General features: G+C 47.6%; 1 protein-coding gene across 3 annotated transcripts in view; it reads right to left on the reverse strand.

The window, feature by feature from the left end:
• Positions 1-224: 224 nt before the first annotated feature.
• Positions 225-18,121, reverse strand: part of WDR91 (WD repeat domain 91) — a 38,372-nt gene continuing 20,475 nt past the window's right edge. For all 3 annotated transcript variants that reach the window (XM_073009368.1, XM_073009367.1, XM_073009369.1), the window contains exons 7-15: positions 15,277-15,435; positions 13,434-13,627; positions 12,176-12,326; positions 10,831-10,925; positions 10,492-10,660; positions 6,532-6,640; positions 5,637-5,749; positions 4,156-4,353; positions 225-1,306 (exon numbers count right to left, since the gene is read on the reverse strand). In XM_073009368.1, coding sequence (XP_072865469.1) covers positions 1,142-1,306; positions 4,156-4,353; positions 5,637-5,749; positions 6,532-6,640; positions 10,492-10,660; positions 10,831-10,925; positions 12,176-12,326; positions 13,434-13,627; positions 15,277-15,435 — 1,353 coding nt within the window. In that variant the 3' untranslated portion in view covers positions 225-1,141. The remainder of the gene's footprint in view (positions 1,307-4,155; positions 4,354-5,636; positions 5,750-6,531; positions 6,641-10,491; positions 10,661-10,830; positions 10,926-12,175; positions 12,327-13,433; positions 13,628-15,276; positions 15,436-18,121) is intronic.

Here is an 18,121-nt window from a genome sequence, read left to right on the forward strand (position 1 = left end):
TACAGGCACCTGCCACCACACCTAGCTGATCTTGGTATTTTTAGTAGAGATGGGGTTTCACCATGTTGGCTAGGCTGGTCTCGAACTCCTGACCTTAAGTGATCCACCCACCTTGGCCTCCCAAAGTGCTGAGATTACAGATGTGAGCCACTGTGCCCCGCCCCAAAACTTTGAGCACCAACATGACACCACAAGTAGAAAATACCACACCTGACCACAATCAATACTTTGTTTCATGTACAAAATTATTTAAAATACTGTATAGAGTTATCTTTAGGCTACATGTATAAGGTATATCTAAAACATGAGTGAATTTCATGTTTAGACATGAGACCTACCAAGACACCTCATTATGTATATATGCAAATATTCCAAAGTCTGAAAAAATCCAAAATCTGTAACACTCCTGTCCCAAGCATTTTAGATAAGGAATGCTTAGCCCATCTTGGGAAACAGCAGCCACTGGATGGAAAGGGGAAGCCAGTGGCAGAGGCCTCAGCCCCTGCCTTCATCCTGAGAATCTTCTGTAACAAAAGCTGCCAGCTTTCAGGGAAGAAAAAGAACTCTGTGGCCTTGACTGAAGCCCAGAGAAACAGGAACTGCCAAGCCTTGTTACGCAGCAGAACAGACAGAGAGCTGACCTGGCTCCATGGCAAAGCAACAGGAGAGCCTGGAGAGGTTCAGCTCCGGGCCAGCAGAGCCAGGCTGGGTGGAGGGCTGTCACTGAAGCAAAGTGACACACATCCTAGAAAGAGACACCAGGGGACCATAAGAGCATTCTCTTTTTTAAAAAAAGAAAAAGAAAAATGGGCATATATATACAAAATACTGTCAATTTCTTCTGAGCCAACACAGTAGCCACTGCAATGTTTCTCCTTCTTCCAGAGCTTTCCTCCATAGTCTCACATGTACTTCTGGCACAGCCATGATACCAGTCTCTGGGAAGCATATGCCACCTACTCCACGTGGGTCCCATTCCAGTCACCGAAGATGGCAGTGCCTGACCCTCCTTGCCAGTCTTTCCCTGCAGAGTCACTGCACTGGCAGGGAGATGGAGTGGAGCACCTGGTTTTCCTGTCCTATACCTCCTCCCCCTACCCCGGATAATACTGCTTCCTCAGGTGGCCCTTGGGGCAGGTCATCAGGCTTTATGGGCCAGGAGGGTGGTCAGCTTGATCTTCCCATCCATGGAGGCAGTGAGGCAGGTCCCACAGTCCATGGCAGTGCTCCAGTCCACGGTGACCACAGGGGCTCGGTGGCCACCCAGGCTCAAGCAGCTCTCCAGAACCTTCTCATCGCCACCCAGCTGCAAGAGGACAGGAAACAGGAGGAGGTGTCAGCAAACACCACTTACACATACTTGATCCACTTTCAGTGGCCTACCTGAGGATGTGCTTGAGGCCAGGCACACATGCCCACCTTTCTAGAAAGTCTGTTTAACTTCTTGAACCAGGAAATGCTTTCACTTTCCCAACTACAGCTGGTCCATCTGAAGTAGAAAACAAGTCCCTGAGCAGCTCTTTAAAATAAGGCATTTTCTCAGCTGCCTTGAACTTGCTGTGGGCTGGTGCTGCTTGCACGCACACTGGTTGTTCTCACTACAGCATCACTTCTCACTACCTGACATGTGCTCATGAATCTGCTCATTGGTTGAAGGTTCACTCCCATATTGGGGAATGCAAGCTGCAGGGGAGTAGGGCCTCAGGCAGCTCTCTCCTGCGGGGGGCCAGCCTGCCACACCCAGAACAGTGCTGGCGCAGGGGAGCCTTCAGTTAGTGTGGAAACATGGCTCTCTGAACCCCGGCACTAGCTAGCCAGCGATTCTGTGCGATAGGGCACTAACGGGGAAGGAGAAGCTGGGAGCGAACCGAATTCCTATCAGTACCACTATGTATAGCAACTGTGAGCGAGAGACAACGCAGTCTTCAGCCATCGTGGAGAAAACACTTACAAAAACCATAAATTACATTGTTTATAGATTATAAAAGTGGGACCTGAAGTTCAATATATTCCTTAAATAATTAGATCTCATTATTCACATTCAAAGAATTCTACAGAGGAAAATCTTTCCACCAACTAATTGGTCATACAGCAAGTCTGACTGCCAATCATATGAACTGATCAGATCAAATGACAAAGGCTGCATGACTAAAAATAAAACACATACACACATATATCCATACAGAGAGCAAAGTACTGAACAGCCCACCAAAAATGCAACAAAAACAAACCTCTGGAGAATAAAATAAGAGCAGGCTTGTAAACGGAAAGCGTTTTAGTGTCTCCATTGGGAAATATCGGTTATGAGAAATGATGGAGCTAATTTTGAAGGAACGGGCAAGGGCAACTGACAGAATCATGCTGCACAGAAGAGAGGAGCCTAACCGACAGCGAGCGCAGGTCCTGTGGTGCACACTTCAGATGAGAGTCTACGAGGCTCCCACTTCCCACCTCAGCACGGGCAGTGCCCCTTGCCTCACTGTGAGCTCTTGCTCACCTCTGCCCATGTGGGGCCCCAAGACCTGCTTTCTTCTCCATCTACCCAACAACTCCTCTTCATCCTCTCCTCCTGGTTCCAAGGCCTCCAATCCACAGCCTCCCACCTCCCGCAAGGACTCAGTCCCCACTGAGACAGCTTTCTTCTCCCTGAGCTGCTCAACTCCGCATTGCTCTCCTTTGTTGGTACTGTGCCTCTTTCTGAGTGTGCACCCCAAGAGAGCGAAGATCATATTCTGGATGTCCTTCATACACTCCACAGTGCCTGGTCCAATGCCCAGCACAAAACTGCCATCCAAAACACATGCCCTTGACTGGTCAATGAGCTGTGGCAGCAAGAGCTGCTGAGAATATCCTACCTTGAAGGACTCTGATCCTACACAAACACCACCCCTGGGCAAATAACTGAAAAGTATCACACAGGCTGAGAATGGACCCACTCAACACCAGACACAGAAGCTTAGGCTACGACACAAATCCCCATCATTAGTCTAGGTGACACCAGTAAAATAGAAGACACTTAAAAATACATGAAATGAGCTCTGACTTAAGAGCTAAAACAAACGCGTAAAAGGAGGGGCAAAAAACAATGTGGACAACTTACAGTATGGTTTGACAAATCACGCCCTCAAATTTCTGTCTCTAACATGGACTGGATGGGTAAAAAATTAAAATAAAATAAAAAGAATGAATAAGACCTGAATAAGACCTACTATTTGATAGCACAACAGGGTGACCATAGTCAATAATCACTGTATATTTTAAAGTCAAGAGTGTGATTGAATTGTTTGCAATGCAATGGATAAATGCTTGAGGGGATGAATGCCCCATTCTCCATGATGTGTTTATTTCACATTGCATGTCTGAATCAAAACATCTCATGTTCCCCATAAATATATATACCTATGGATGTACCCACAAAAATTAAAAATTTAAAACTTTTTTTAAAAACCTGGACTGGAATATACTTGACCCACGGGACATTCAATAAATTAATAAATCTATACCATATTCGAGTACTAAAATAAACAACCTAGTTGGGACCTGGTTGGGGGCATGTTCCTCCATCCCAACACTCCCCAACTCTTCTCCCTACTCCTGAGCGATTTCTATAACAGGCTATTCCCAAGGAAAGAAGGCAGAGAAAGGGCAGAATCTGGTCAAGGATGAGCAGAGAGAATGGGGGTCTCATGCCCCGGTCCCATCTTTTCTATCCACCTGAGCTGCAAAGCAGCCCTGGCCAGGCCTGCAGCAAGGAGACTGTAGGCCAAGCTTGTCCACCCTGCAGCCTGCGGGCCACATGCAGCCCAGGACGGCTTTGAATGAGGCCCAACACAAATTTGTGTTGTAAGTACATTATGAGATTTTTTTTTGCGATTTTTTTTTTTTAGCTCAACAGCTATCACTAGTGTTAGCCCACTAACACTAAGAAGTGTGAAGAATTGGCCCAAGACAATTCTTCTTCTTCCAACATGGCTCAGGGAAGGCAAACGATGGGACATCCCCGCTCTAGGCGCTGCCTATCCTTTGTCAAAGGCATCTCCACAGCCATGCAGCTCGGGGACAGAAGGCCACGCTCAGCAGACATGGCCCAGACCTCCAGGGAGGAATCCCTGCCCACCACGATACCACCACCTCCCACCCCCAACCACCAGTTACCTTGTAGATGATGCCGCCTGTGGCAGAACATGTCAGCATGTAATTGCCCTCCGAGTCAAAAGCGAAGAGTCGGCCCCTGGGGACTTGAACCTGCTTGTAGCCGCTGTATCCAGATAGCACAAAGGGGCCGGTGGCGTCTGAGGGCAGGCTGTACTCGGATACCTTGAGGCCACTCTTGTGGATGTTCCACTGGATGAACTGCAGTCACAGGGCACAAGCAGGGTGCTCTCAGCAGAGCCGGCCAATGCAGGCCTCAAGGAAGAGCAAGAACCCACCCCAGAGCAGAGGCTGGAGAAGGCGACCCACCTCCCCCAACCACAATGCTGACATCCTTGAAGAGCCTTTCAAGTGCCAGAGGCAGAAAAGCAGGTGACAGGTCTACAAGTCCTATCTCTGGCCAACATGATTTAAGCATTTTTTAGGGAAGAAAATCTAGAAAAAGAGGCAGCAACTTCACATCAAAGTCCAACCCTTCTCTTTCCCTCTGGCCTGACCCTAGGAGAGGAAAAGGGACAGCAAGTGGCTTTGCCTGGATTCCTGGTCTCTCAAGCAGGAGGAATGCTTCAAGTGACCTGTTGTTGTTGTTATTATTATTATTATCATCATCATCATCAGAGTTAGAACCCAACTAGATTTTTCTGTCCTAGGAACAAGGTACAGAGGACACATTCCACATATATTTCCAGTGTTTCAGGCATACAATCAATTGAACACTGGGCGATGCCATTATAAACTCAGCTCCTTACCACAGCAGACATCATCCCTTAGCCTACCCCATGGACAGGTTACTTGGCTGTGATCACCTCTTCACTGAGCATCCCACCTAAGAAGGAAGTCTAGCTTTAATGTCAACGTCCCTTCCCAAACTTTTCAAATGAAGAATTTATTTTGTAGTTACTCCTTTCAAGAGACAAAAAGACAGTGTCCAATCCAAAAGGTCCAGGCAGGCACACATGGAAATGGCGTCCTTCTCCCACCTCTGCCCCTGCCAGCTCCCCTTCTGAGGTGGTCACTATTCCTAGTTCCTAATCCTCCACAGAGGGAATCTACCAGGGGCATTTACTTTTCCTTTTTTTCTGGCTTCCTTCTTACATCTCTGGGCTCTGCTGGGGTCTGTAGGCATCTAAGAAGCTGTCCCCAGCCACTCAGCAAACTCTACGCATCCGTGAGTGGTCCTGGGACCACTCATTACCAAGCCCATCAAAGCAAACTCAGCCCTAAATCCAGACCCCACAGATCCATCTATGGTAAGATGAGTAATTTTTGGTATTTCCTTTCATAAGGATAGCCATCTCCCGCTGAACTCACTGAAACCTCACAAAGATTGTAAGACGAATTACTAGTTTATCCCTATTCTACAGATAACAAAGCTGCAAAAAGAGGCCCCAGGTGGCAGAGCTAATAACAGGTATGACCACAACCTGCAGCCGGCCCACATGTCATCCCAGTGCTCTCTTATCTGAATCCTGTGGCTGCAATACCTTCCCGTCCTCGCCGATGCTGTACACAGTGTTCTCATCATAGCTGAACTCCACAGAGTAGACCTCCCCGTAGTGGGCCCTCCAGCTCATCGCGCACTCGTGCTGCTGCATGTCTGAGGCAATGAGACACCGTCACTCACATCCTGGCCAGGGCTCTGAAGAAGGCATCTGCCTGCAGCAGGAGGCCCCCTCACCCTCTACTCAGGCTGACAGCTGTTCTCAGGCCAACGGCAGGCACCCAGGACCCAGTGAGCACCATAAAGCTGCCGCTGCCCAAGTTGTCAGGCTGTTTCTGAGCCTCAGAGGCAGCTTCTTTCACCAGGTCAGAAGCGAGGCTCAGGACTCCCTGGGGGGAGCTCATCTGGAGAGCCCTAAGTCTAGCAAGACACCCAAGAAACTACCCTCTGTAACTTCCCCATGGGCGCCCTGGGAATCCCTTAAAGATACAGTTGCCTTTCCCCAGCCCAGGCTCTGGGGATGTCTCCTGGGGACAGAATCCAACCTGAGGATTTGTACACAGCATGCCAGGTGATTCTGATGTACGCCTCTGGTTAAGGAGCCCTGTTCTGATGCTTTTGAGAAGGAACTACCCACAGCAAGTGGGTAGGACAGCAGTACTCTTGTGTGCCCTCCTGTATTTCACATGGGTGACAAGGACTCAGATGGAACAACTCAAGACTCAAGGACTGCTGAGCTCCACCCCCTCCCATGTCTATTATGGTGGGTGTTTTGAAAACGCTGACCAAAGTTAAGCTCTAGTACATGCATCTGAAGTCAGGGTTTTGCAAAAGCCTCTGGCCCAGCTGGGAAAAAAAAAATCCAACATTGGCAAAAAAAAAAAATGCCTGGGACATCTAAGGAGATATCAAGGATTGCTATGAGCACACTTGCATACCAAACAGCCGGATGACGCCATCAGCTGCCCCTGTGACCAGCAGGTTCCCGTTGTGATTGAAGGCTGTACAGTTGATAGCAATGGGTTCTGGATCCAGGGAGAACTGGAGCTATTGAAACAAAACAAAAATGCCAGTAGCAATCTTCACTCAGCCCAGGCATGCTGCTTATTCCAATGCAGACAGGTGCCCCAGACTGGGTTTTCCACCAGCTCCTCCCTTATGTAATCTGGAAATTTACGTAATCAGAAAGATCTGAGCCTTTGCCAAAGTGCTGTGCCAGTGACCTTCTGTGCTCTTTTGAGAACAAGGTCTCTGTGCCTATTCTGGTTTCCATAGATAGATAATAATCCATGCTTGCTCCATTATAAAATAAGTAATACATATCTTAGCAGCCTATACTTCACCAGAATGCATTCCAAGCAAATTCTCATTGAAAAGTCTCATTGCTCTCAGAAAATAACACTTCATCAACCACTTCTGATGACAGACAACACTAATAAACCTGCCCTATGGCTCCCCACAGAAACACTTAGAAATATAGTAGCAAACAAAACCACCTCATAGAACATAAGGTCTATTAATTACGTAATGAATGAACATTATCATTTCAAACAATATGGAACCCTGAGAACCCTAAATAATCCTCCTGAAATTAAAAATGCAAGATAGAATGTTATTTAAAATACACACAGAGTACTGAGCTGGCAAATAAAAGAATCCTCTAGGGCCAAAACTAAGAGAAAGCAAGAATGCAGAGAACTAGCGCACTCCAAAGCTGCCTTTCATTATGGGGCATTAATCAGATCCAGGTGACTCAAGTTCCCATTCTGCTTCCCATGAAGAGCTCAGGAGCCTGAAGACAACAATGTGTGACCTGCCCAAGGTCAGGCGATAAGAAACCGCACATATGTAACAAACCTGCACGTTGTGCACATGTACCCTAGAACTTAAAGTATAATCAAAAAAAAAAGAAAAAGAAAAAATAAAATAAAAAAAAGAAAGCGTCACACGGAGCTGGGACTCCAAAGAGCTATACCTTCAGTGCAGGAATGAACTAGAAATAAACCTACTTCACAGAAAGGGATAACAAGAAAACTTACCTCCCTGCAAATTCATAACCACAAACTAGCCCTAACATGGGAGGAACCTGGCAAAAACTAATGCAAATCCAAAGAAATGTACCTCCAACCCAAACCTCAAAATACTCTCAGAGATATTAGCCCAAGAAACACCATGATCACAATTCATAAGAAACAGGAAAATAAGGCAAAAGGAGCCAGCACCCACAGAAACAGAGCAGAATTAGACCCAAAAACTTCAGACATTAGATTTATAATGCACAACATACAAGCACATTCAATTGTTCAACAAAATAAAATAAGGAATTGAAAATATGGGTAAAAATGAGAGACTATAAACACAACAAAGCAGGTTTTAAAAAATGAAGCTGAGCCTCTAAAAATGAGAAATACAGTAATTTAAATTACCATCCTAATAAATAGATGAAACAGAAGACTAGGTATAGTAGAGGAGAGATTAGCAAACTGATAGATCTGAAGAAACTCTTATCAAGAATGCCGCAAAGTGAAACAAAAAAGAGGAAGAGGCAAGTTCTAACACATATGGAATGGGAGGTTCAGAAGGCAAGAGATGATCAGAGAACCGCAATACTGGAAAAAATGATGACTGAGAATTTTCCAGAATTGAACAAAGACATAAATCCTCTGATTCAGAAAACAAATCCCAAGCAGAACTTTAAAAAAATAAATTTTAAAACTTAAAAACCAGAAAATCCACACCCAGAGAGCCAGAGAAGAAGATTTTAAAAGCAGCCAGAGAGAAAAGACAACAAAGGAATGCCAATTACATGGAGAGGTAATGTCCCGGTCTCAGCAAAGGCAGCCAGAGGATGAAGCAAGTCACAAGGTTAGGGAAGCAGTGTTCAGCCTGGAATACAAGAAGCTATTCTAGAAAAACACATATACTGTGGTTCTATTTATATGGACTCAGAAAACACACAAAACAAAAATTTGTTTGTTTAGGGATATGTAATAACATGGTAAAGTAATTTTTAAAATGTAAGGCAGGTAGAGTACAGTGGCTCATGCCTGTAATCCTAGCACTTTGGGAGGCTGAGGTGGGTGGATCACCTGAGGTCAAGAGTTCGAGACTGGCCAACGTGGTGAAACCCATTTCTACTAAAAATACAAAAAATTAGCTGGATGTGGTGTTGGGTGCCTGTAATCCCAGCTACTTGGGAGGTTGAGGCAGAAGAATTGCTTGAACTCAGGAGGTGGAGGTTTTGGTGAGCCGAGATTGTGCCACTGCACTCCAGCCTGGGTGACAGAGCAAGACTCCGTCTCAAAAAAAAAAAAAAAAAGACATCAATATGACAAAATTCAAGACAGGTTCTCTCTGGAAGGGAAAAAGACCAAGATTGGGAAGGGCTACCCAAGAGTTAAAAGTATTGGTGATGCTCTCTATAAACTGTGATGGGTCTGCGGGTGCTCACTGCACTGCTTTTCTTCTTATTATACTATACACCTATGATTTCAATATGCTTTTGTATGTATTCAATGTTTAATTAAAACCTTGAAAATCACAAGTAAACACATAATTACAAATTGTAATGAGAGCTTTGGAGGAAAATACAAGATGCTACGAACTAAGAGGAATTGAATTAAACCGGTAGAGAGGACAGTGGGCAGAGAGGGGCACAAGAGATAGGTCTAGAGTATGTCCCTGGAAATGCAGAGAAGTGATCAGACTGGAAAAACACTGGCAGCATTTGCTTATGGATGGACTGTGTGAGCAGAGGGAAAAGGACAGGTCTGGGAAGAACCCTAATTTTTGTTTTGTTTTGTTTTGTTTGAGACAGGGTCTCACTCTGTCACCCAGGCTGGAATGCAGTGGCACCACATCAGCTCACTGCAGCCTCCACCTCCCAGGCTCAAGCAATCCTCCTGCCTCAGCCTGCCAAGTAGCTGGGACTACAAGTGAGCACCACCACAGCCGGTTAATTTTTAAATTTTTTGTAGAGACAAGGGCTCACTACATTGCCCAGGCTGGACTTGAACTCCTGGCCTCAAGCAATCCACCTGCCTCAGCTTCCCAAAGTGCTGGGATTACAGGCATGAGCAACTGCGCCCGGCCAAGATCCCAAATTTCTAGATGAGGCACATTTGCCAAAGTAAGGAAAATGATGAGGGGAGGGATGGATGTGGCAAGGGGTGGAGGTCAAGAATTCGGGTGTGACCCTGACAGGCCTGAGAGGTCTGAGAGACCCAAAGGGAACACAGAGCACTTCTACAGGCAGATACAGAACAGAACAAACTGAACATCTGGAACAGGAACCAACTGAAAGTAGGAGTTTCCAGCAGCATTAGGAAACAATGTGTTCAACATAAAGGCCATATGACTTGTGAGCAGTGAAACAAATCATTTTAATAAGAAGTAGCACTGCCTTAGAAGGTGAGTTTAGCATCATTCAGTCTCTCTGGGGCTCAGGGTGGCGGCTGCAGCATCTATTACTGTGTTGAAGGAAGGGGTCCTCGGCTCCAAGGTGGTGCCCAGGTCCCCTGGGAGCAAGTTCACAGGCTGTCTGGTCACCTCGCTTCTTATGAATCTGCATGTGTCCTTGCTACTGCTGGCTGCTGCTGCTATAATTCTCATACAATTCTAAGTTAACAGGATGTCAGAGGGAGACACGAGTCCTCTCCTAAAAAATCAACCACAGGGGCCCTCTGGTAGGTTCTGTGCGGCTCCTAAGTTTGTGGCACAATTCTGAATGACATGTCACTAACAATCTGCCCAGTTGGAGTACACTACTTTTCAACACTTAAAACTTTATTAAAAATCTGAGGAGACCAAAGCAAAAAGAGGGAAGAGGCTCTTCAGAAACCCAAGGGAATGCAGAGAGTGTGCCTGGCCCCAGAGAGAGCCACAGGGCAGGCCCGTACCTGCTGCTTCATGGTTTTTGTGTCCCACAGCAGCAGCCTGCCAGGAACCTGGTTCATGCCCTTGCTGCCGATGTCTGGTGCTGAGAAGTCCACCTGGGAAGTGAGGCTCGGAGCTGCAGCCGAACAGACGAAAGAGGCCCCATTGGGGCTGCACGCAAGAGACAGGATTCTGCAACACACATGGGCCTGGGTCAGACCCTCCACCTGCCCACAGAGGGAGGGTGCACTGAGGCTGGATCCTGCACAGGAGATGGGGCACAAGGCTCGAGAAAGGCCTAGCCCTGCGGACCACACTTGGCAGCCTGCGGCCTTGATGGTGGGGGGTGGGTTCCAGCTCACCTGGGCATGTCGTCGTTGATATTGATTTCACAGAGATTCTTCTTGGCTTCCGTGTCATAGAGACGCACCGTCCCCACACCACTGCCCAGCAAGAGCTGGAACGACAAGGGGCGTGAGGTGGGAAGGACAGCATGGAGTGAGGCTGAGTCAGGGAGGATCTCCAGAGGGGGCGAGGCTGGGCAGGCTGCGGGGGTGAGGCCCCTCCTCTACGCATCCAGGCAGTTCGGGGGAAATCTGGCTAAAATGAGCCTCATTTCAAAATTAAACAAAGACATGAGAGCTGACCTTGAACTTTAAGCAAAACCACAAAAAGTATCTGTGGAATGGGAGAGACGTGTCACCTTGGACACATCTGTTCCGGCTGGTGAATGAGGCCCTCTGATCCTCCCTTTCTTCAGTTTGAAACCCCAGCTGTTGGAACCCTTCCTTCCCACTCTTGGTCTGCCCAGCACCCCTCCCAGCATACTGGCTTCGACTGCCACGGAGCCTGGGTGACTCCCATTTGCCTTTTCAGGGGACAGCTCTGGCTCTGGGTCTATAAAGACCTTCAGAAAAAAAATAAAAGGGGCTATCCTTGCATTCAGGAACTTGTGACTTATTTGGTGAAAAGCTTCAAAGATAATAATAGTGCCAGAGGAAAGTGCCAGAAGCAGCCCAGGTCTGAGGGTGTCTCCCAGGAATATTAGGTAGAGTGTGACCTTGGCATTCACTTGGCAAACTGGTGCTGGCACAGGGCAAGCCCTGAGGCCCTCATCCATGAGGGTAATCCCTTCAGCTGCCAAAAAATATAGAAAAACAGGATTTGCATCTTGGGCTATGTGGTATGATCCCCACAAAGGAAGTAAAAGAAAAAACAGCAAGTCAATCTTACCTCCTTAACTACAAGTCCTATCTCAAATCTAAAATCCAGAAGGAAGAACACTGTACTATTCCTGGGGACAATAACACCCATGGGAACCACAAAACAGAACACCAGCCCCTCACCAGCGGAAGCCACTTCCCATGGGGCCTGGCACGGGAGGGCGCCCACTGAAACTACAGCTGGAAACACAGACAGATGGGGGGACAGCAGTCTGGCAGGTGGTCGCCAGGGCAGACCACCACAGACAGGAAGAAGCCGTGTGTTCCAGGCCCCCTGCAGCTCATTTCAATGTCAATTTGGTAACCTTACTGCCTTCCCACAACAGGAGCCTTCTGGCCAGTCCTGGATGTGTGTCCCTGAATCCCCAATAATGGAGAGAAGGGAGGGGAACTGGCTTGGCTGTCTTGACTCAGCTGGTGGAGAACCCTGGGGAATTCCTCCACTGAGCCAGCAAAGCAGGCCCCACAGGCCACCATTACTCACCAGTCTGTCCCGTTTGGTGGCCCATTCCAAAGACAGCAGCGGCGATTTGGAAATGGAGGACGCTTTGGTCTGCATGATGGGGTTGAAGGACCACACTTTGATGACCCCATCTACGTCTAAGCTGGCGACTCTCCTCCCAGAGCAATCCACTCTGAGATGAGAGAAAAGGGAGGCCTGTCAGCTGGCTTCTCCATCCCCATCTTCCGCTAATGCCAAGATGATCGCTTTCCTGACTTCCTTACTGTTTTTAAAAAACAATCCCTAGAGGTCTACATTCAAAGGACTGGTATAGACTATTTCCAGAAATATTCATTCATTTGTTTGTCTAAGAAATACTTATTAAGTGCCAACCATGTGTGGACCTTTTGGTCAACTCTGGGCAAAGAGCGGTGAGCAAGAGTTGCACGGCCCTGCCCTGGGGCCACTTGCAGTCTCTGGAGATTTAGAGCCTCCAGACTCACACTCCAGAACAGCCCAAGGGCCCCAAGAGCTGTCAGGGCTGTCAAAACAAGAAACCCATCTACCAGCTGAAAATTATGCTCCACTAGGGTTTGTTCTTGAAAGGTTTTTACTGTGCTTAAGTAAAAACTTACAAATGGTAAATTACAAATCAGGTATTTACCTAAAAGTACCAACATAAAGCAAATTAAAATTGAGTGAGTTTGGGGGGCTAAAGTAGGGTAAATTGTTCCTAAAACTGAGAAAAACACAATTAAAAAGGGCAGAGAGGCCGGGTGTGGTGGCTTACGCCTGTAATACCAGCATTTTGGGAGGCTGAGATGGGCAGATCACTTGAAGTCGGGAAGTTCAAGACCAGGCTTGACCATGGTGAAACCATGGTTTCAGACCAGGTTTCAGACCATGGTAAAACCCTGTCTCTACTACAAATATAAAAATTAGATGGGTGTGGTGGCAGGCATCTATAGTCCTAGCTACTTGGGAGGCTGAGGCACAAGAATCGCTTGAGCCTGGGAGGGCAAGGTTGCAGTGAGCCAAGATTGTGCCATTGCACTCCAGACTAGGTGACAAAGCAAGACTCTGTCTCAAAAAAAAACAAAAAACAAAAAAAAAAAAAAAAAAGGGCAGATGGGCTGACCAGTCCACTGGCAGCTCCAAGCAACTCCCATGACTCTTCAGCCATGACTGTGGCCCTCGTCCAAGCCCCCATTCTCTGCCATCTCCTGCTGGCCACACCTCCATGTGTGCTGCCTGAAAATCTGAGCTTCCCAGGGTTTCCTTGGCCCCAGGCCCAACCCACCTGCAGTGCATGATGGATGAGTGGTGTTCCCCATACTCCTCCTGTCCCAGCACAATAAAGGGCTGCTCGGGGCGGACTCCTCCACCCTCAGGGCCTGCCGAGGACGCCCGAGTCAGTGGCTCCACTGGCTCCGTGTGGAGCTCTGGGCAGGGCTCGGCCTCTGGGCCACTGGCTTCTGGTTTCTTCTCTGCACACTGTCACAAGCAGGGCGGGGACAAGTCAGCCAGGAAAGGGTCCCCCACACCAGGGCATACACCACAGGGGGACTAGGCCTAGGCCGCAGCATTTTACGGGGCTCTCGGTAATTAGAGAGGAGAGGAGAGCTCTGACCTGCGAGGGTAGTGCTTAGCTCACCCTGGGAGGGTGCAGGGCCTGCCCCTCTGACAGCCCCTTCCTGGAGACTTCGCTCCACACAGTCCCCGCTGAAGGAAAGGGGGCTGTGGCCTCTCTGTGACACAGCTGATGGGACCCAGGACACACATCTGCCTGGACAACAGGCCAGTGGGGAGGATGTGTGGTGCAGGCCACACACCGCACTAAGCATTTTACAGATTTCTCTCATTTAGTCCTCCTCGAACAGAGATGCTATTATTTTCCCCATTTTACAGCTGTGGAAACTAAAAGACTGAAAGAGAAGCCAAATCTCTTGCCCAAAGTCATACGGCTGGCAAGGGGGAGAAACTGGATGTGAAGCTGGGTGGGTGACAGGTAAGCCCGGCCCCTTTCCAGTGCACCCCTAGGCCCACCAGCCCTCCTGGGAGGTGGGCACTGAGAAACTAAGAAACAGACACAACTGGCCAGTAAGAAAGACAGAGACCCAAGGGCCGCTGGGGGTTCAAGGCTGCCCAGTCTCTGCATCCCTGGGGCAGCAGGTGTTGGCTACCATCTAGTGCTCACCCAGACACAATCCAGGCTGGGGGCATCGGCCAGGGCACTCTCTACCAGCCCTGGGGTCCGGATGCTCCTGCAAGTGCTTCCTCAGAGAGGCTGGAGGAGGAGTTCAACAATAAAAAATAGTAACAGAGGATCTTCAGACCTTATGGGGCTGTGGCTGGCCCCCAAGCACATCTTGAATCTTGAAATGCCAGAACTTATAATCTGAGCCTTAAGGGTCTGTTGTCACCACAGCAGAGGGCTGTTAATGAGGAAATGCCTTTAAAACAGGCAAATAGCCTCAGTTATGAGATAAATGGTCAAGAAGGTGACTTGAGCAAGAGAACCAGTAAACACCTTAGACTTTGCCATCAATCAGGAGTATCTGGCAGAAGCAGAAGCAGCTGTAATGCCACAAAGAGCAGGCCATGGTCCACACTGGCCAATGAGGGGAGTCCCCAGAGCCCAGGGCTTAGCACAGAAGGGCCTGGGCCACAGCCTCCCACTGTGTGGGCACATGACCCTCAGTGCAGCAATGCAGGCAGCAGGGCCTCAGGCAGCACAAGATAAAGGAATCCTGTGACCAAGCAAGTCTGAGTGACTGGGTGAACCGAGGGAACCAGGTCTCCAGGAGCCCAGGACAGGCTGCTAAGCACAATTAACCTAAGGGAAGGATGAGTATGCAAAGGTTCCCAAGCCAGCTTAATCACAGAAGTCATCTTCTGGGAGCACTTCCAGAGGCCTGCATTTTCTGGCCCCTACTTAGGGAAATGCGCATGGGAGAAATGGACCACAGAAGAGCCAGGCAAACGAGGAACCCAAACAACGAAAATACAAGCCATTAAAACCAATTAGGCAAAAGCACACTCCGCACAGCAGCAGACTCAGAGGAGAGAGAAGAGGAGGCCCCCCACATTGCTCCTCAGTAGCTGCATGAGTGTCCCCAGGGGTGTTCAGGACAACCCCATACCTGGGAAGTGGTTGTGGAGAAAAGCTCCTTCCTCTCCTTGCCGTGGTCCTGCAGGCGCCGCTGCCGGTGCTGTGACCAGCCGGACTCCCCAGTGGCCAGCCCGCTGAGGAGGCTCTTCCCATCCTTGGCTCCTGACATCGGGTCCTTTCCCTTCGTGCCCTAGAGGAAAAGAAGCTGGCTGTGAAGTCTCTTCCCATCTGCCTAGGCCATGATAAGCATGCCAGGAAAGCAGCAAGAACCAGGGAGTGGCTCCTCTACCCTACAGCTCCCAGGTAAGGTCAGCCCTGGGCAGGCGGGGGGCGGGGAGGAAGTGGGCAGGAGGGGACATGGCGGGGAGGCAGTGGGCAGGGCAGGGGGGTGGTGGGGGGGGCATGGTGGGTTGGGGGCAGGTGGTTAAAATGGTGTTGGCTTAACTAGGTAGGTAAGGTCATAGTCAGCCCCTGCTATGACCTCCTCCTTTCTGTCCTCTACCTGTTAAGAGGACAGGTCACCTGCAATCCTCATCCTGCAGTATCTCTCATCTGGAGGGAGATATCATCTTGATCTAATCGGAACAATTTAGTCTAGTTGACGGGGAAGAGCCAGCACTTACTAAGTGATGACTAAGGAAAGCCGGGGCCTATGCTTGGTGTTATACACATTTACAAGCAACAATATTTTTGGGCAATCTAAAAATTATTGATGCAACAAGCAATCACCTCTGGAGGGAAATGGAACACAGTACCCTCTCTTGTTTTGGGCCAAGTGTGGACTAAAGCAGCTAATATTAACAAATACTGAGATGTTTTAAAATGATTACTAGAAAACCAGAAATTCTTAACTGAAACTGTTGAAAACCCAAGGAACATTAAGAAAGATAAATTGGACAGGAAATAAACTGGTATTTTCTGGCTCCTTTTCATAACAAGAGTGATAGGGTCAACTAAGTTATAACAAGAGGGAATGAATTTGATCACCCCCACCCCACGCATATAGACAGAAGAAGTCTCTATTCTTAATCTAGAAACTCTTAAAAGGAGTGGCCACCCGGCACCTTTCCAGATTGTTGGGCAGGGCTCTCTTTTTCCGGGTGTGTACCCACAAATTGTGATGTTCAAACACCCTCACCCTCAGTTTTTACACTTTTAGCCAAGAGATATGAATGCAAACAGCCACTCAGGTTTGAGACCAGTCTTCTTGAGAAACGATTTCTACACAAGCCCTAAGTGAAGAGAAGAAACTCAATCAAAGTCTACCTACTGCTTTCCAGTTCTTCTACTTGTTATTTTTTATGTCAACAGTAAACAATTTAAAATGATTAACATGGAGTCCTTGGAATCCTGCAGCCATGGGAACAGTTAAGAAAGAAAATTTTAAAGGACTATTAGCTTACCGGGAACCAAACCATGGCTAACCTGCAGGGTATTTGCTATTTTTGGCCTGTTTATAAACTTCAAGTATTTCCGTGAACAAAGAAAGGATAGTAAATCTGTCTCAATCAGCCACAAACACATTTAATTCCAAGTATTAGAACTGTGTCAATAACAATTGTGTATGGGTCCTGGGAGGACAAAAGCCACGGAGAGGTAATGTCCACTCCTCAGAGAGTTTCAGAGAGATGGAGTGGGGAGGTGGCCTGTTGGAGTGGGCTGTCAAGGCTAAGATCTGGGGAGGTGATAGGCAGTTGCGTCGTGTCCTGTTTCAAGACAAGGCTTTGAAACCCCCATAAGAACAAATCACTGAAAATGCAAACACCGAGCAGTCGCATCACAGTCCAGGAGGTGCCACTGCCACATTCTGCGCTGCTACATGTATGCCACGCTGTACATGGGTCACAGGGAGACTCTGCCTTGGAAACAAAGGTGGGAACTGTTACAGAGGGAGACAGACACTTTATGGGCCCCTTCCTGCCTTATTCAGCCCCTCCACTGGATAAATGGTGTTTTTTCCTTTTTCAGCAACAGCAAAGAGTGCTCAATTCAATTGGTGAATATTGATGGAAGGAGGTGGTTTCGAATTCCTCTCGCTGATTTGAAGGCCACTTGTAACACTTCCCTAGCAAGAGCAAACAATAAAACACTGAGAAGTACAAAGCTAATACTTCCTTCACAAGTCAAGATAGCAAGGAAGGCGTCTGGTACAGAGAAGAACTGCCTTTACAATGATAGGGCAGTTTATGCCAAGAGAGTGATGGACCTAAGCATGACCTATCAGATTTTGCTTAAAGAAGAGGAGAGGTTCTCCTTTCTCCTTAAATCTACGTTAGTCACTGAAGAAGAAGAATAAAAGATAGTAATATATTAAAAGCTGGTGAATGCGGTTGTCCACAAAACTTTTTAATAAGTAAGTGAAGGCCAATTTGTGTCTAGCCACAAATGTACATACCAAGTGAAGGTATACTGGCAACTGTTAATTTTTCAGAAATAAAAAGCTGAAAAAAAAAAAAGAGAAAACAAAGGAAAAAGGGGTAAAGTCACAATGCAATGTAAGTCATTACCTTCAAACAAATCCATACAATTATGGCCAAGCACTTGCATATGGGTAAAGAGCTGGAGAGAATGAAAGACGTCAGCAGAACTGTGTACTCTCTGGACAATCACACTTGCACACAGAGAAGCTCGCACCCTTCTGGAAGCTTCTTCTACTGTGACTCTACCTTACACATCTTTGTAACCTTAGCACCCAGCACCACACCTTGCATAAGCTGGGCACTCATTCATGACTGGCTAAATAGACGATGGACTGATGGACAGATGAAATAACTGTTAATTGAAAGTTTTATTTCATTTTAAGTGCAACCCTCATAATAGTCTTTAACTGCTGGCTTCAAATAATAGAACATCCCAATAGTCTAAAGTATATTCTG

Source organism: Chlorocebus sabaeus, chromosome 21 (assembly GCF_047675955.1).
Source record: "Chlorocebus sabaeus isolate Y175 chromosome 21, mChlSab1.0.hap1, whole genome shotgun sequence".
Lineage (NCBI taxonomy): Eukaryota > Metazoa > Chordata > Mammalia > Primates > Cercopithecidae > Chlorocebus > Chlorocebus sabaeus.